At 44.6% G+C, this 20,046-nt stretch overlaps 1 protein-coding gene across 1 annotated transcript in view; it reads left to right on the plus strand.

Moving 5' to 3' along the window:
• MSH2 (mutS homolog 2) overlaps nucleotides 1-20,046 on the plus strand; it is an 84,332-nt gene that overhangs the window by 49,552 nt on the left and 14,734 nt on the right. The window contains exons 9-10 of the mRNA XM_075535597.1: nucleotides 18,625-18,748; nucleotides 19,849-19,999. Of these exons, the coding sequence (XP_075391712.1) occupies nucleotides 18,625-18,748; nucleotides 19,849-19,999 (275 nt within the window). The remainder of the gene's footprint in view (nucleotides 1-18,624; nucleotides 18,749-19,848; nucleotides 20,000-20,046) is intronic.

A 20,046-nucleotide genomic window follows, 5' to 3' on the forward strand; every position in this document is an offset into this window, starting at 1 on the left:
TTCAGAACACTTGAGGCTTTATTGTATCAAATTCATTGCCACTCAGTCGATGACGACTCCGGGCAACCCTGTAGGGCAGAATGGGCCGAGAATGGACTCGTGTGGATTTCTGAGGCCGTCAGTAGTTACGGTGGCAGAACCTCTCATCTTTCTCCCGCAGCGCGCCTGGTGGGCTCGATAGCTGACCCACTCCGCCTCCAGAGCCCCTTACAGCCACTCTTCATGCTGGCTCCTTTTGTAAGATAACAAATTGGAACTGCCTGCTATTCAGTTCCTAATAAAGGTGAAGTGATCCTTGGGGAAAATTCCACATTCATCACATTTGCATCATTCAAATATATCTTTGGCTCAAAGGGGGCACCATGCGAAGTGTAATTTGACCTAACTGTTTAGTACAGCACAAACACCTTTACGTAAAGCTAGCAGGCACTACGTTGAAATAGCCCGAGTCGTTTGTGGGTGAGCAGAGGGAAGAGTGACCTAGGTACGGCGTGCGTTCTAGATCTTGCAGTCAGGCCGCTAGGGGACAACTGGTGCCGATTTTGAACCAGCAGGTTAACTGTACTCAGAAACACGTCCAGCATTTGAGGCACCAAAGCGTATTTTGCTCAGTGTTAAAGTTAATACCTGCATACCTCCTCAATGGTTGTTGAATGAATCTAGAAAGTTAACTAAGTCCTGTTTTGTTTCAGATTTCTTATTGGTTGAGAAGAACATTTAGAGTTAACTTTAATTAGAGTATGATATACATACTCTAATCTTAACAATTTTGGGTAGTAATATATATATTATATATAAATAAAATGGAGCTAGTTACTGAAATAGTTAGAAATATCCATCTAGCAAAATGATTTTGAAAGCAAAATATGTGGAATGGTAAAAAATTTGTAGCTGTTAATGTTTTCATATGAACTATTTTTAGGCTTGCCAACTGGGTAGGGAGTATAATGTAAAATTTGTGATTTTTTTTTTTAACCTTAAAACTTCCTAAACTACATATCCTATGACAAATGATCATGCGGGGAATATATATTTGCATGATTCATATTAAATTCACAGCTTGCTACTTGTTAGATTCTTCACATTTTTCTTAATACTTGATAGGGGATTTAAAGTTTGCCTGTGTAATGTTGATTGGTTTTGTTTTTACTGGATCTTTAAATAAGAATTAGACATTAAACAAACAAAAAAAAGAAAACATTAAACCTCACTAGCTTTGTGCTCTCTAGATTCAATAGGAAACTGTGTATGTGTCCAAACAAAAAAAACCAAACTCACTGCCATCAAATCGATGCTGACTCGTTATGCCCCCCACCCTGTGGCTTCCAAGACGGTTGGAGAGTAGAAGGCAGTCTTTTCCCGAGGAGCAGCTGGTGGTTTCGAACTACCAACCTTACGGCTTGCAGCCATTACACCACCAGGGCTCCTGTTTGTGTTTGTATATGTGTATATGAGCACTTCCGTTTTCTGGTAATATTTTGCCAGTGACTGGGTGGTAATAAAAGTCCACAAAAGCTTAAGTGTTTCATGTAGGCAGTTTTCGATATCCTTGTTATGTGTACCGTGACTTTCGGTGTTCGAATTTTAGACCAGTGGGAGGTGGCAGTGGGAGACATCTGGGGGCTGACCCTGTGTCCAAAGCTCTGTCCTCCCCCGAGGTTTCTCTGAGCTGACTATTCATAAACTTTTCTTTTAAATGGAAGCGGACGGTACAGTTCCCTCCAGCTAGTTCTAAGTGATGCTGTTGCTGCTCGTTTGGGGAGCTCAGTTTTAGAACCACTTGCTTGAGAAAGAGAGCGTGCTCGCGCGCTGTGTCTTTCCATTAGTTTCCAAGCCTAGTGTTACTCTGTACTCTGGGGCAGTCACTTGGGCTCCCAACAGATTGACTCGTTCTCCAAACTCACTGACATCGGGTTGATTTCGACTCATAATGACCCTACGGCATTAGGAGTCTCTGTGGGTTTCAGAGACTGTAAATCTTTACAGGAGCAAAAAGGCCTCTTCTTCCTCCAGTGGAGCTGCTGGTGGTTTTGAATTTCCAGTCTTGTAGTTGGCACACTGACTTGTGATGCACTATGCGGCCATGGCGCCTTGCGAGACACACAGGCCTCCTTTGAGGACCACCCACCCCCTTGATTGGCTACTGCAGGTAGTGCGTCTCATTTTGGGTCTGATCGACTCACAGGTGCTACTACCCACTGCTGTAGTCATTACACAGGGGCAGCAGGTGGGCGTGTTTTGGGCACCCTCTATATTGCGCCTCTTGGCTTTTCTCTCTTAAATAACGGCTGTGATTTGACTATCGCCACCCTCCCCCACGCGCACACACACAGCATACATATGAATGACAGCAAACACGTCCTCGTGGACGAGGGGTCACTCATGTTTTGTTTGTAGTTCGTGTGCTTGTGGATAGATTTTCAAAATGTACTAAAGAGCCATCAGGATATAAGTAATTTTTTAAAGTGTGTTAATGCCTTTCCCCTTATACTTTTGGAACACGTTGAAGCCAAACAACACAACCCGATAGCGGCCAAGCTAATCAGTCCTTTCCCTTTTTCCAGCTTCTTCCAGCGCCTCAGACGGGGTTCTCTCTGGGGGTTAAGGACTTGTGCTCTGCGAGGAGGTACTCGAAGCCTGTCTTTCCAGTAGAGTTTATCCAGATGGCGTGTATAGTGAAGTGTTCAGTGTTGACTTTTGGATGACTCTGGTGGGAGTGCTTACAAGTGCTGTGAGATTGTGCTTGATTTGATAAGTATCAGGGGGGAGTCTAGATTTGGGGAAAGGTAGGCAAGTGGAACTAGTAAAGGACAGAGAGAGGAGAGGAGGTCATTTCTTTAAATCGTTTTATTGGGGGCTCATACAACTCATCACAATCCACACATACATCCATTGTGTAAAGCACATTTGTACATTCATTGCCCTCATCGTTCTCAAAACATTTGCTCTCCACTTAAGCCCCTGGCATCAGCTCCTCATCCCCCCCCCCATGAACCCTTGATAATTTATGTTATTATTTTGTCATATCTTGCCCTGTCCGGCATCTCCCTTCACCCACTTTTCTGTTGTCTGTCCCCCAGGGAGGAGGTCACATGTAGATCCTTGTATTCGGTTCCCCTTTTCCAACCCGCCCTTCCCCCATCCTCCTGGTATGGCCACTCTCACCACTGGTCCTGAAGGGATCATCCACCCTGGATTCCCTGTGTTTCCAGTTCCTGTCTGTACCAGTGTTCATCCTCTGGTTTAGCCAGATTTGTAAAGTAGAATTGGGATCATGATAGTTGGGGGTGGGAGAAGCATTCAGGAGCTAGAGGAAAGTTGTATGTTTCATCATACCCTGACTGGCTCATCTCCTCCCCATAACCCTTCTGTAAGAGGATGTCTAGTGGCCTACAAATTACACACACACACCCACGATAAGATTTTTTTGTTCTGATGATGCCTAATACCTGATCCCTTTGGCACCTCGTGATCACACAGGCTGGTGTGCTTCTTCCATGTGGGCTTTGTTGCTTCTGAGCTAGATGGCCGCTTTTTTACCTTCAAGCCTTTAAGACCCCAAACTATATCTTTCGATAGCCGAGCATCATCAGCTTTCTTCACCACATTTGCTTATGCACCCGCTTTGTCTTTAGCAATTGTGTTGGGAAGGTGAGCATCATAGAATGCCAGTTTAATAGAAGAAAGTATTCTTTCATTGAGGGAGTACTTGAGTGGAGGCCCAATGTCCACCAGCTACCTTAATACTAAACCTATAAATATATGCACATAGATCTATTTCTCCATCTTCACATATAAATATATTTGCATATGTGCATGTCTTTATCTAGACCTCTATTACTGCCCTTTGCTTCCCAGCTCTTTCCTCTATTTCCCTTGACTTTCCTCCAGTCCCCTATCATGCTCAGTCCCCACCAGGGTTTCAGTAATTTTCTTTGTTACATTAACCTTGATCATCCCCTACCAGACCTCCCACACCCTCCTCACCACCAATTTGAATCACTTGTTCCCTTGTCCCTGGGTTTGTTAACATCACTTCCATTCACCCACTTCCCCCTCTATCATGTCTCCCCAGAACTGTCGGTCCCATTGTTTTCTCCTCCAGATTGTTCATTCCCTGCCTTGGTTTAACATGGTTTTTATGAATTGACTGATTTTCTTCACAATTAGTCCAAGTTAACATTTTACTATACTGTACAAAGAGCATTCTGGCTTCCCTGCCTTTTATTAATTAGTTACAGTAAAGATAAGAATAAAATGCTTTCTATACAGTGGGAACCTGGGGCAATCAAACCTCTCTCCCAGTTTCTGGGACGGAAGCTAACAATTGTCTCTTGTTAGAGAACGGCGTCTCTTGTTAGAGAACGGCGTCCCTGGGGCCTGTGCCTGTGGCGGCCGGCTCTTGCCCTCGGCTCAGGACAGTCCCTGATTCAGAAGGATATTTCTGTTCAGTGTATAAGTTGGCATTATTTTTAAAAAGATTACACAGACCACTCAGCTTAGAACAGGAAAGAATAAAGACACAAGAATTTTAGTTCATTCCTCCAGCTTGTTAGAACAGAAACCACTTTATTTCTAGCACACCATCTCTTCTTTTTTTTAATTAAAAAAAAAAAGCCTCATCTTTTCTCCCTCGGAAGCGGTTGGTGGTTTAGAACAGCTGACCTTATGGGTCAACGAGTAACCACTTTGCCACCAGGGCTTCTAAAATTCAAAGCATTACTATGTAAAGTTAATAACTTCCTGTAAAATGTAGCAGTTCACCAAGTAACCTAATGTTTGCTGGTGGCTCATATTTTGTTTCCATCAATGAGGTGGCCATCCTGTCGCTGGTTTGTCAGAGTAACAAGACCAGGGCTCTCATTGCAGCCCTTCTAGTTTTATGGCTTTACAGAAGGAGCTGTAGATCCCTGCCTCCACATCCAGTTCAAATAGGGCCAGTTTAATACCTCCTTTTTTCAAAGTTACCTTTCAGGATAATTAAATAGCTGGGTGGAAACATTTCGCTAGAGTTGCTATACAGTCGCAGTGTTTTGTAATATTTGGCTGACATTTGATAATTTAACCAAAGTAAGGATCGCATACTTTCAGAATTACAAAATCCTATAGTTATATAAGGTGAATTAAAATAGTAAAGCTGGTTACAGTAATAAGTTCATTTACATTAAGAAGTGGTAATTATGAAAATAGGAAGGGAGAGCCTATCACAATAATTGAACATGTAACCCCCTCCCAGGGGGACAAACAACAGGAAAGTGGGTGAAGGCAGACAGTGGTCGGTATAAGACATGAAAAAATAATCGATAAATCATCGAGGGTTCATGAGGGAGGGCAGGTGGGGGAGGGCAGAAAGAGCTGAAACCCAGGGCTCCCAGTAGAAAGAAAATGTTTGGAGAATGATGGCAACAAATGTACAATTGTGCTTGACACGATGGATGGATGCACGGATTGTGATAAGAGCTGTAAGAGCCCCTGATGAAATGATTTAAGATACATAAATGTGGCCCAGTAACAACAAATGAACGAAAAACAGGCAGGTTACATGAGAACATTCCGAGTTCTTCTTGGGGGAGGTTCCTGCTCTTCTCAGCGGGTGATCTGGTATTGGCTACAGTGTGGGTTCACCAGCAGGCATATTGTCCATAGACTTCCCACCAGAATACCATCGGCAACAACGGGCCCTCGTGTTTTTACAGCGTGATAAACCAAAATCAGCCCCCTTCTCCCCCTTTACCGAGTGCTTAGTGCATCACAGGTTAGAGCAGCTTTGGACGGTTCCCTTGGCTTTGATCGCTAACGATTCCCTGAGCAGCCAGTGGAGGGATTCCGACGGTCAGCGTTTAGGTGAATAGTGGAACACAGACTTTGTGTGGTGCCATAGCGTATGATTCTGCCATTTACATAATGCACATGTGTACTTCGCCACGTGTGCGATTGCTTGTTCCAGCCTCTGGGTCCCCTGCGGAGCAGCAGACTTGAAGCTTCTCTCGGGTTAGAAGGTGAATCCAGCTCTTGGCTGTCACTGTAGATATTGGTGATAGAGTTAGGCTTTTAAGACACATGACTCAGCCAGGTGAGAAAGCCGCGGGGGATATCCGTTGTTTCTGTGTGGCTTCTGAAAGCCCCCCTAACTGCGTCCCAGCTGTGCACGTGCGAGTTCATGAGATGAAGGAGCAGCTGTTTAATTTACACGAGCAGCCCGGCCTATCTGTCCCCACTGAGCTTCATTTTACGTACAGTACTTCAGGTGCTTTGTGGCTGCCTGCCATAAATCTTAAGATTTTTCTATTTTTTAAAGAAAATGTCGATTAAAGCCATCCCCGAACAAGGCCCCCCAAGAGGCAGTGACTGCCCTCCCTCCTGTGCATTACCCTAAAAGTTCCCTTTGGATTGGGTGGTGTGATGACGCGTGGTCAGTTTTCCTATACTGATCAGCTTGCATTTTGACTACCTCCCTTTTCCCTTACTACATAGCTGAAGCAGCCTGCTCTGAAGGCTTACTGCCAGTCCCTTCCCCACCTGCACAGCTCCACCTTCAAAAGGGGGACCAGAATGTCCATGCATGGCTTGGGGGCCTCATAGGAAGTGGGCTGGCTCCTGCTCACATCTGTTTACGTTCCCTGGAGGGACCTCGCCCCGCAGTGGGAAGATTCCGGGGTTTCTGGGAAGGACACCAGTCACAAGCTGCCCCCTCTTTGGTGGTCTGGGCTGTTGACCTACCTAGCAGCTGTTAGTTTCTTAGCCTCAGATTCGGAGTCCTCCAAGACGAACAGTGGGTCCTGTTTCTGTGAAGTCCTCTGTAGCCCACACCACAGCAGGTCGGTGCTGGGGCCTGGCAGGTGGCTTCAGAGAACACGGGCATGGGCAGCAGCCCCCACCAGCTGTCCTGACTCCCAGCCATGCTGATTGCCTGAACTCCAGAGCCACCAACTGTACCTCTAGTCCAGATGGCAAAGCCTTGGAGTCCAGGACACTGGATGCCCGGGGTGTAGGATTTTGGAGATCCTAGGCTTCAGAGTTCCCTCCATGCCGTCTTTCCATCGGAATAACATCAATTTTGAGAAACGCTGATCCTGAACTTTGGAACCTAACTGAGTAAGGAGTGGGTATAAGTTTTCACGTACATTGTCATTGACTACACTGCTCATTATTGACATGCGTAGGTTCCAAAGACCAGGTCCTTTCTTCACCCAACAGTTGTACTGGCACATAATGTACCCTTCGTACAGTTCATTCATTAGTTTACCTGTTCAGTGCTATCAGGAAGAATTGTACAATCGTTACCACATCAATTTTAAGACCAGGTCCTCTTATGAAAGTTGATGATGACATCATGACATGAGGAAGTGGTTATGGGGCTCACATCAGCTCATGGCTGATTCCCACAACGGAGAGGTCAGACATGCCTCCACCCTACTCCCCCTACCCTGCTCTTGAGCTAACTGCTAATCTCCCGTCCCACAGCACTTTACTTCTCTGATCGGGAGACAAGCCAGCAGGTTACAAGTCAGGATCAGAAACATTGAGGGCACAGTTCTTTTGTGTGCAGTATCTCTTGCCTAACCATGCTGGGTAGGCATTATCTCTGATTCTCAGCCTTGAGCACATGGCCTTTGGCTATTCACACGAGTGCCACAAAGCTTTGTTAGTGCTGATCATACCCCAAGGGAACCCCGCTGTGTAACTCAAATCTCCTGCCTGAAGGCACTCTGCTTTCCTCATTCTGTGGCCTGGGAAGGCTGCTGCTCTGCCCCAGTCTGCTATTTCTCTGTGCTGCTCCATGCAGGTGACTCCTTGAGCTCCACTCCGGGCTCTTTTTTTCTTGGTGGCCTGTGATTCTCCACTGCTTCTTAAATAGCTCACTTTATACCCGGCGGAATGACAAAACCGACCATTCCCCGCCCATTAGAGTTTTATACAGTTTGCATCCTACCCAGTCATTTGATGGGAAGTAAGCAACCATGGACAGAAGCGCCATGCCAAGTGGTTTTAATTATATTACTAAGTCATTTCCATCCTGTTACATAACTGCCAAACCCTGAAAATCATGGCCCAACGGACCTGACCTCAGTAACCACAACCATAACCATCTCCAGCATCATCATTGACACTCGTTGATGCCAGACATGTCTTTAATGCACAGTTGTCAGATTGACTTTTCACTGTTGTCATGAGTTCGAACTGTTAGGTGGTCGATAAGTGAGGAGAAGGCATATTGGAAAGTAGGTGTTTATTATTATGAATTCCTGGGATTATTCCCACAGCAAAGTATTGTTCTCCCAAATGTCAGTAGTTCCCTTGTTAGAAATAGCTTATGATCTCTGTTTATATGCTGACAGATGGATAAATATGAATAAATTAGAAAAATGCGCTCATACTATGGATGTTACTTCTAACTTTGAAAGAATTAAAATTTTTAAAAATAAAAATGTTCAGTAAAAATTTTCTAGGAAATACATATTTTATTTTGGTGGTTTCAAATTATAAATTACTTCAAGTATATTGGTTATATGTGATTTTTGAAAATAGTCTTGATCTATAGATATAATATTTTATTGTGCTTTAGGTGGAAGTTTAAATAGCAGATTAGGCTTCCGCTGAACAGTTTTTATATAAATTGTTTTGTGATCCTGGTTACGACTTTCACCGTGTGTCGGCATTTTTGCTCTCACCGTTCTGTTCCATTCATCTTGCATCCCTTCATTGCCCTCTGCTTTTGGGTAAATGTTGTTCTCATACGAGGGGGTAACCCCCCCAAAAAACCAAACAAGTCAGAATTTTTCCCAAAGCTATTGTAGTTACATAATCTGGTGTCAACTTTCAGAGGGAGGGGTGGGATCTAGCCAGTCAGCCAGGTTTCGGCTTGAGGTTATACGCAGCTCGCTGGAGGCCAGCACACTCATTCTTGTGAGACATCCCTGTTGAGAAGGCACATGGAGCTACGCTAGAGCCCTGGACCTGGAGGAGACACGTGGGTGGAGACCCCTGCCAGTGCTGAGTTCCTTCCACCGCCACTGGACCCACAAGACTTTCCGCTCACTGACCTGTGATTATCTGCATTTGGTGTCATTTTATGTGTCTCGTGAGTCTGAAGACTATAGATTGTTATTGGACCTATGGACTTGATCTGGACTAGGCTGGATGTGGAGAGAGCAATATAAAATTGCTCTTTTATCTAAAGCTCTTACACACTTTTGAGTGTCTCTAGATTTCTCTATTCAACCCAGACTAGCACAGCTATGTATTTAAATTGTTTTTACAAAACATCCTTTTCACCATCAAAGTACTCCATTACACTTAATACATTTGTCAAATCTGTTAGTCCTTCTTGGAAACATTTTTTAAAACTCATTTGTTTGGATGGTTGGCAGCACCTCCCTCATTTTTCCTTCACCTCTTCCATGTTGCAAATCACTGTCTTCTCATGTCCCTGTTCATTTGCTGAAACAAAAAGAAGTAAAAAGGAGTGAGATCAGGTGAGTCAGGTGCATGGGGCAAGAGAGGCATGCTGTTTTGGTTTTTTTTTGTTTGTTTTAATTACTTTTATTGGGGGCTCTTACATCTCTTCTCACAATCCATACATTCCTCCAGTGTGTCAAGCACATTTGCACATATGATGCCATCATCATTTTCAACGCATTCTCTTCCTACTTGAGTCCTTGATAGCAGCTCCCTGTTTCTTCCCCCTCTCTTCCCCTCCCGCCCTCCCTCACAAACCCTTGATAAGTTATAGATTATTATTTTCATATCTTACATTGCCCTTGGTCGCCCCTCACCCACTTTTCCATTCCTCCCCACTGGGAGGAGGTTCTAGGATGATCCTTGTGATCGATTCCTCCTTTCTCCCCCCACCCTCCTCTAATCCTCCTGATATCTCTACTGTCCTTGTTGAGGTTTATCTATCCTGGATTCCCTGTGTTTCAGGCAGTTATCTGTAGCAGTGTGTATGCTCTGGGCTAATCCGATTTGTAAGAGAGAATTGAGGTCATGATAGTGGGGGGAAGGAAGCACCAAAGAGCTAGAGGAAGGTTGTGTGTTTTGAGGCATGCTGTGTTTTGCCAAAACCTGGCTCACTGAGATGACTGGGTTGGAGCTGGGTTTAATGAACAGGTGCATTGTTGTGGTGGCAAAACCAGTCCTCTGTCTGCCACCCATCAGGCTTCTTGTTGCACACTGTTGTACAATCTTTTCAGAACCTCTAAGTAGAAAGCTTGAATAGCAGTCTGACCTAGTGGAACAAACTCTCCCACCTAGAAAACAAACAAACAATGAGCATCGTTTTGATCTTTGATTTCACTTGATGAGCTTTCTTTGGGTGAGGTGACAGTGTCGTCTTCCACTGGTCTGATGGATGTTTGCTTTTCGTGTCGGAAGGATAGCGCCATGTCCTGCCACCAGTTAATGACCTTGGAAAAAAGTCTGGGTCACTTCAGAGTTGTTCTTTCAAAGCACAGCAGTGATTTTTTTTCCTGGTCAGTCAGAACCCAAGACACAAATTTCTCAGTGACCCTTCTCATTCCCAAATCTTCCATTAAAACTCAGTAAACCCAGCTCCAAGAGAGTTCAGATAACTTCCCCATCTCTGCAATGGTCCATCGTCCGTCTTCACGCACAAGTGCATGAATTCTGTCAACATTTTCCTCCTTTCAGGAAGTTGATGGATGTCCAGACTGAGGTTTGTCATTAGCTGATATTTCACCCTTTAAAACAAAAAACCCCAAAAACCTGGTACACTTGAGTTTTTCCCATAGTGCTGTCTTTGTAAACTGCGTTCAACATCACAACAGTTTCTGCAGCATTTCCCCCCAAGCACAAAACAAAATTTCACAGCTGCATGCTCTTCTCTTAAATCAGCCACCACAAAAGACAAGGTTTAAACGAAAACTGCTTTTACGGGAAGAAGTTCACTGTGCCCAGAGCGCCTTCCCAGGTGATGCCACTGGGTGCACTAACTCAGCTGGATGCTTGCTTAGTGGGAATACGTACTCAGAGCTCACACCGCTATGTGTATGGTAGTAAACCGTGTGCAATAGTGACCGTTTCACTTGGTCCCTTCCAATTAGAATGATCGTTGTTTTCCTTTCTTACTGCTCTAGTCAGGACTGTCAGGATAAGAGTGAATAAAGATGGTGTTAAAGGATGCCCTTGCCCGGTTCTTGATGGCAAGTATTGTTGCTGTCCTGTCATTTCTGACTCGCAGGAACCTTAAAGGACAGAGTAGAGCTGCCCTTGAGGATTTCGGAGGCTGTGTATCTTTGTGGGAACAGAAAGCCGCATCTTTCTCCCTCCCTCGGAGAGGACTGTTGGGGTCAAACTGCTACCATGTAGCGTCTCACTGCACGGCCCCCTTTGGTTTGGTTCTGTATAAATAGCCTGTATTATGTTGAGGGATTTCCATTTTATTCCTATTTTGCTAAGAGTTTTAAAAATCAGGAATGGGCATTGGATTATCTTAATGGAGAATAGTCTTTTGTTGTAGCTTTGCATTCTATTGCATTGGTTTCAAATCTTGTATATTTTCCATTTCTATGATCTGCCTTTTCTATTTCTGTAAGTATTTAAGGGTTCATATTTGCAGGCATTTTATTCCCATTTCAGTTTGCTCTCTGTCATGACATGTGTTTAAAGGCGTGCTTTTACACCCGCATGCTTGGCCTGTGTGGTTTCATGGAAGTTCTCCATGCACGTGAGGATCGTGGGTAACTGGTTGCGACGAGCTGTGTATGTTTGTTCGCCTTACCGGTGTGTGCTTGCTAGCATTTGGTGTGCGTGCCCAGGAGCTGAGAGAGTCCACGGAACGCACGCTGTGCCTTGTGCCGTCCTGTGTTAACAAGGCCGTGCCTCGCGCTGTGCTTTCTTTGGGACTCAATGAACTTTCCTTAGTTTCAGAGAGTGTTCGTTTTGCCTTAGATTTTAATTTATCTTATCCTAAGAGACCCATGACAGAGTTCTTTCATTTTTTTTTTAACATTGGATATCTTTTCCTAGTTTTTAAAAGTGGTTGTTTTCATCTATTACCTATTGTTTGTTCTGGCTACTAATCTATGGTTCTTTTATTAGCTTTGGATTTATTTCTTCCAAATTGTGATGGTTATTCTTCCTCATTTCATTTATTTATTTTGATTGGATTTTTAAAATTCTATTTTGTCTTTGACCTATGTCCTTTTCCTCTCCCGTCCCTTCTTCTCAATCTCTGGCTGCTCCCCCGGCCCCCACCCCACACACCCACAGAGATTCAGGATTATCCACAGCTTTTATTTTCAAGTGTAGTCTCTGCTAACCAAAGTCAGCCTATAAGTATGGCCTTATTTATCTCAAATAGTATTAGGGCCTTAGGGCACCCAAGTTTATATCAGCTCATGCTTATTCATTAAGGGCTAGTGGTTTAATGATATGTTTTTTGCCCCCTAGCTTATTGTCCTGTACCGCACGGTTACGTTTATACTTAACCGTCGTGTCCCCCCTGCCCCCTCCTTCCTCTCCTCTTCTGTGTTCATCCCTTCCCCCCTGCTCCCTACCTCACTCTTTCACTTCTTCCTGGATATACTTAGAGTTCTTTCATTGGGGCCGTTAGTCAGATTCTACCCTTGTTCCCCAGTGGTGAGGGTGTAGAATTCTAGATCGGCAGTGTTTCCTTCGCACACGGACGCCGGTCCAGCTGTCCTCCTCCTCATCTACATTGTGGTCACTGATGTGGAGGATCGAGCGGCTTTGCCAGCGGGGAATTGCTGTTCCTTTGGAAGTCATCCCTTTTCTCGGGGGTTCCAGGTGCGATTCCTTGTCATTCCGTGTTCAAAAGTGGGTGTAAGGCGAGACGGGAACCTTACAGGGCAGTGGCTTGAGGAACGGCCGAGGAACGGCTCGGAAGGAAAGGGTGAGATGGTTGACCAGCTCGGTGCCCCCGTCATTAATCTTCAAAGCGTTCGTGGGAGAATGCTGGTTTTCCTTACGCTTTTACAACTCCCTCACCTATTTTCAACCATAACGACAACATAAAATGAAACTCAAAACTCACTGCCATCGAGTCAGTTCTGACTCAGTGTCCCTGCAGGACACTGGAGAACTGCCCTCTGGTTTCCAAGAATAAGTCTTTATGAGAGGAGCAGGCCTCGTCCCACAGAGCGGCTGGTGGTTTTGAACCGCTGGCCTTGTGGTTGGCAGTCCAGTGCTTAACCCACGATGCCACCGAAGCTCTTTATAATTAAACCAAAGTGGGTAAATTTTCCCCCATTTAATTTGTTACACTTAAGAGAACGTATGTCTTTCATCAGATCTGAGACCTGAGCAGCCATGGTCTCCAGATAGATGTCCATGTGCGTTCTCTTCGTGACCGTGATGGGGCCTGCGTTAGACTGCCCACGGCTTCTGCTGTTTCCTGGTGACCATTTGAAGTCTCACATCCACCGGCTCTCTCTTCTGCTCCAATACGTTCAGTAAGGAGCCAGTGACTCCTTCTCAATGACTGTATTCTTTGGTTCTGAAAGCTATTTGGATTATTTTTAGCTGCTGCATCTTTTGCTTTTAGTCTATTCTTTGCTCATATGTTCCATTTGCCCTGTATTTCTTTGAACTTTTTTTTTTATAAATTGTTTCTTTATTAGTACACTCTCAAGGTACTATAATGTGCTTGACCAGGTAGACTAGAGAAACAAATCCAGGGAGATGCATATGAATATTAGGAAGAGCTTTGTACAAAAGCAATTGAATATTGAGAAAATATCCCAGCCCAGTCCAGATCAAGTCCATAAGTCCAATATTAGTCCATATGTCTGATATCAGTCTATAAATTCCTCTTCAGACTCATGTAACACATGCAATGATTCCAAAACCAGGAAGATCACAGTCCAATGGTTGGAAAGTCTTGTGGCTCCCATGGTAGGGTAAGCATCTCAGCACTGGTGTGGGTCTCCAAGTGGATCCTCCAGCTCCAGGGCCATAGCATAGCTCCATGTGTATTGTCATCAGGAACACCAAGCAGAGAGTCTGTCTTCTAGTCTGGCCTCTAGTCAGCTATTTATTTCCGTGGTGCCTCCAAATGAGGTCATCATGCTGCAACCTGATTGGCAGGCTAGACTCTATCCCTTCTCAAGTTGACAGTAGATTATATAACTGCCATTGTCATGTACACATAAGAAAGAGCTTTATATCATGGAGTAATTGATTATCAAGAAAACATCCCAGCCCAGTTCAAATCAAGTCTGATACTAGAAATCCATCTTTACACTCACACAGCTTCATGCAATGGTCAAGAATGGAGACTATCACAGGCTGGTTTGTGCAGAATCTTTGGGGTCCAATGGCAGTGGATCATCACAAGGTGCTGGCAGGTATCAGCCATGTGGCTCTCCAACAGGAAGGTGAACCAGAGAGAGAGGGGGGTCATCCTCCAGAGAGTCTTTTATCTCTAAGCTGCAACTCGGTTATTCGTTGTCGCAGGTTACGACGGTGTAGTGTGCTTGATAAGTCGATCAGCTGATCCTTGCTGACTTGTCTGCTTCCTCAGTGGGTCCCTCCTTTTCAGGCTGCTTGAACGAGGAGCGTCTCAAAGCTTCCAAGCGACAAAGGCACGGTGGCTGGATATTGCAGAGTATCACTGAAAATCGGTGCTTTCGGAGCCCCGCTTTTGGAGCCAAGTGGGCGCAGTGGGCAGCCGGGCGCTTTTCTCTTTGAACTTTTAATAGAGGTTTGTTTAATATTCCCTCTAAATGTCTTGGGTGTTTAGCATGTTCCTATGGTTTCTACAGAGCTGTTTCCCCCCCCCCTCCCCTCTTGCTTTTACTCTTTCTGCCGGCGTGTTTTCTCGTCTCCCTTCCTTCTTCAGGTTGTGACTTCTCACACACACGTGGGCTCTGCCCGGTACCACAGCGTGTGCTTTTGTCTTACACGCCACCTGCGGTGTGATCCGACCAGGAACACCTTGAGGTTAATCCTTCAAACCAGGGTTTTCACATTCATTAGCAAAGACGTAGTTGCTGAAAAAGAAACCAGAGCAAACAACAATGGCTCACGTTTCTTGTACTAGTCCGGGCAAACATTTCATTCCGTGTTTGAGTTCCGCACCGGAGCCCGTCTCGCCCTGCCTCCTCTTGTGTAGTTGGGTGCAGCTGCTGTGTGGTGCTGGCTGGTGACAGGTGTGTGGCCCTGGTGGAAAGAAAGCCTAGTGGTCACGTTTGCTAGGCGGCCTAATTGGGTTGGGCTGCTGCGTAGCCAGTTCTTTGCATGGCCATTAGAGCTCACTGCTCGCTTTCTCGGGTTCCATTCGAGTCTCCCTAGCAAGCCTGTGAAAACAGCGCTCTTCCTAGGCCTCCCGTGGGACTGAGTGGACGGAGGGAGAGTACCTGGCCGTGGACTGAGTGGACGGAGGGAGAGTACCTGGCCACGGACTGAGTGGATGGTGGGAGAGTACCTGGCCACGGACTGAGTGGGCGGTGGGAGAGTACCTGGTGCGATCAGACCTTTCAGTTAGCGGCCCCCGGACACCAACCAAGCCCCCTCCTGTGCCCACAGGACTACTTCACCCGAGGGTGCTCACTCAGTTTCCTTCTTTCCACCAGTGGGTTTTTAGTGCGAGCTTCAGTTTGGTGACTCACAGTAAGTTTCTGGAAGGTGGGAGGAGATGAGGGCTCGTCCGCCCCTCTCACCTCTCAAGGTTGTTGGCAGGAGAGGGCACGTTCTGGTCCACATCTTGGACCTTTCTTGTAGCACTGTTCTTTCCCTTGGATTCTCATGTCTTGGCCGTGGCTGTAGGTACTCTGTTTGGATAATTGTATACCATTGTCTCCTCTTGACTTCTCAGTACGCAGACACTGATGGCGTATTGCGAGCAGTTTTGCAGAAACTGTTCATCCCTGGGTTGTGTTGCTTCCTGAGACTGAGTTCCTAGGAACAATTGCGATGTCAAAGGGTGCAGCAAATCTAAGTCTTGTACACATTACTTTTTTCTTTTTCGAGTTTATACCAACTTACACGCCACCAGAAATGAATGAGTGTAGCAATTTCACTGTAGCCTCATTAGGATTTGATGGTAGTTTCATTTCTTTTTCTTCTTCTCTTTAAACAGCTATAAAGTAATAACCTCATGGTTGCTTAAGTATTTATGGCTTTTATTATTATGGAGCTTTTATTGGTTTCCTATGGGTTATTTTGCGCTTATTTTCTCATCTGCTACTTACATGCACTTATCTTTGCCCATTTAATGACCTCTGTATTTTTCTAGTACATACAAACTAGGATTTTTGTAAAAGAAAGTTTTACTATGTATCTTTATATTTTATAAAAGCTCTTTTTTCTTGTTTCTCATTTTATTTTACTTTTATCTCTCTTTTTAAAAATCATTTTATTAGGGACTCATACAACTATCACAATCCATACATACATCAATTGTGTAAAGCACATTTGTACTTTCTTTTTTATTTTTAAATGTTTTATTAGGGGCTCATACAACTTATCACAATGCATACATACATACATCGATTGTGTAAAGCACATCACATTTGTGCTTTCATTGCCCTCATCATTCTCAAAACATTTGTTCTCCACTTAAGCCCCTGGCATCAGCTCCTCATTTCCCCACCTCCCTCATGAACCCTTGATTATTTATAACTTATTATTTTGTATATCTTACTTAAACTGTCCGACGTCTCCCTTCACCTACCTTTCTGTCGTCTGTCTCCAGGAAACAGGTTATATGTAGATCCTTGTAATTAGTTCCCCCTTTCCACCCCATCTTCCCTCCCTGCTCCCGGTATCGCCATTCTCAGCACCGGTCCTGAAGTGATCATCTATCCTGGATTCTCTGTTTCCAGTTCCTATATGTACCAGTGTCCATCCTCTGGTTTAGCCAAATTTTTAAGGTAGAATTGGGACCATGATAGTGGAGGGGTAGGGGAGGAAGGAAGGAAGCATTTAGGAACTAGAGGAAAGTTATATGTTTCATCGTTGATACACTGCTCCCTGACTGGCTTGTCTCCTCCCCGAGACCCTTCTGTAAGGGGATGTCCAATTGCCTACAGATGGGCTTTGGGTCTCCACTCCCCACTTCTCCTCATTCACAATGATATGATTTTTTTGTTCTGATGATGCCTGATACCTGATCCCTTCAACACCTCATGATCGCACAGGCTGGTGTGCTTCTTCCATGTGGGCTTTGTTGCTTCTGAGCTAGATGGCCGCTTGTTTACCTTCAAACTTTTAAGACCCCATTGACCAGGCACCATCAGGTTTCTTCACCACATTTGCTTATGCACCCATTTGTCTTTAGCGATATTATGGGAGGTGAGCACACAATATGATTTTTTGTTCTTTGGTGCCTGTATAAAAGTTCTTTTTATAAATTTTCAACTTTAAAAAAGATTAGGTTTACTAAAGCAATTAAATATTAATACTTTACATGATTGAACTTAATCTTTTAAAAATAAATTTATTGTTATTTTAAAAAATTTTATTGTGGGCTCACACACTTTTATCACAATCCATACATACATCAATTGTGTAAAGCACATTTGTACATTCATTGCCCTCATCATTCTCAAAACATTTGCTCCCCACTTAAGGCCCTGGCATCAGCTCCTCTATTGAACTTCATCTTAACTTTATTTGATTAGTTTAAATGAGAGTGTTATTTGATAAGTATTTCATCCCTTTTTAAAATACTAGATTGCTGTATAATTTTATATTTATTGCTCACTCTTTTGGAGTTCATAATGATACATAAATATGTATTTTGATTAAGTAGTTAGTAATTGAGAGGATGTTATCTCAGCCCCGTTTATTGAATGATTTTCTGGTTGAGACAGTGTGAAGTCTCGTGTTAAGCTGTTACAGGTATAATTGAACCTGCTGTGAGACCAGTCTTTGCCATGGAGTGTCACGGTTTCTGGCTTTCAGAACCCAGTTTGAGATACTGTTTTGTAGTTTGTAATGTCTAGTAAGGGCAGCCTTCATGTTTTTTCCAATTAAAAAATGTTCTCTCATTTTGTCTTTAAAGCTTAGCTGTTCCGTCACATTCAAAGAGGACTTCACACTGGGCCTCGCTCATCAGGGAAACCACTGGGAAAGAGCAGAGGCTGCGTTCTGTTTTGTCCCCTCCCCTCGTGGTTGCCTCTTTGTCTATTCCTTAACATTTCCTAGTAAGCCATGATCCTTCAAGACTAAACATTTTTACCAGTGACAATACTTGGTTTTAGATCTATCTTTTAGGGAAATAAAGTTCTAAGGGATATGTTTTTGAATCATGAGATTTGATGACCTTTTTGGTTTGGATAAAATTGTATGGGTTTTTCGAGGTAATGTTATTGGATTTCTAAGGTAGATCCTTGGTTGTAGGTTTTGAACGTTTATGAAAATGTCTTGAACATGGTTTAGGAAAAATGATGTAGGTAGTATGGATTGTGATAAGAGCTGTATGAGCTCCTAATAAAATGATTTTTAAAAATTGTATCAGAACCACCAAAAAAATAAATGACAAAAGAACAATGTGATGTAAGGAAGCAACCCTTTCCGTGCGTGGAACGTCCGGAAACAGGACAAGGCAGGCTCCGTGAGCACTGGGTCTGTTTCGTGTGAACATGTTTGTACATTCAGAGCTCTAGGCTTTGCAGTTTAACCATTCTGTTCCCTTGACAGGTGGAAAACCACGAATTTCTTGTAAAACCCTCTTTTGATCCCAATCTGACCGAATTAAGAGAAGTCATGGATGACTTGGAAAAGAAGATGCAGTCCACGTTAGTGAGTGCAGCCCGCGACCTCGGTAAGAGTGGGCCCTCAGGGCGGCTCAATCATTTCTGTGCTCTGCTGCACTGAATCAGGCAGCCTGGTTGGCTTGGCTTTCAGAAAGTTCACAGATCTGTCCATCACTGGGCTGTTGTTGGGCTCAGCCCATCATGGTCCCGTAGGCTGTTGAAACCATTCCTGTTGGACACCCTCCCTGTCCTCCACACGTAGAATTGCCTTCTGTGGAAACCCAAAGTCGATTGGGCCACCTGGCTATGTAATGAGCCAAGTCCTGCCCCACCCCCATGACGGTTGCAGATCACACTGTTGCGATCTCTCCATCAGGTTGTCATTGGCTAATGTCGTTGGAATGAGATTGGCACGCTTTTCTTCCTCATCCATTCTAGTCTGGACGTTCTACTGAGGCCCATTAGACAGTTGACACGCATGAGCTTCCACAGAGAGAGGGGTGGTGGCTGCACCGGAGCTGCCTTGCTTGGGAATCGAACCAGCTTAGAAAGTGAACATTCTGTGCCTCAGCAGTCATAGACCCGCACCCATCAAGCCAGTTCCAACTCAGTGACCGTGCAGGGTTTCTGAGACTGGGAATCTTTATGGGAACAGGCTGCCTCGTCTCTCTCCCTTGGTGGGATTGAACTACCAACCTACTGGTTAGCAGCCCAGCTCCTAAATCATAGTATCTACCACTTATGGTGTTTATGCTCAAAGACTGACCAAGAAACCCACCGTGCTGCCCGGGAGGCGATTCTGACTCATAGTGAACATATATTACAGGGTAGAACCGCCCCTGCGAGTTTCTGAGACTGTCACGCTTCATAGGAGTAGAAAGCCTCGACTTTATCCTGTGGAGCTGGCTGGTGGTTTTGAACTGTTGGTCTTGCGGTTAGCAGCCCAACTCACAAGCACTGTCTCTCCAGGGCTTCGTCACCCTCAATCATGCAGTTTTTGAGTGAAGTGGAACGTGAATTAATTGGGCAACTTTCAGGAAGAGCTTCTAGTGTTCTGTCCTGTAATCAAACACATGCTTTCCTTTTTGGCTCAGTCGTTTCAGAGATTTACTGTGCGAACTGCCTGTAGCCCTTGCTGACACATGTCTGTGTTTCCCTGATCACGCAGGCTTGGAGCCTGGCAAGCAGATTAAACTGGATTCCAGCGCTCAGTTTGGATACTACTTCCGAGTAACCTGTAAGGATGAGAAGGCCCTCCGGAACAACAAGAACTTCACGACCGTCGATTTCCAGAAGAACGGCGTCAAGTTCACCAACAGGTGTGTCAGCTTGCTTCCCTGTGTACGCTTTCTGTCGTCCGGAAATA

This window comes from Tenrec ecaudatus, chromosome 17 (assembly GCF_050624435.1).
Source record: "Tenrec ecaudatus isolate mTenEca1 chromosome 17, mTenEca1.hap1, whole genome shotgun sequence".
NCBI lineage: Eukaryota > Metazoa > Chordata > Mammalia > Afrosoricida > Tenrecidae > Tenrec > Tenrec ecaudatus.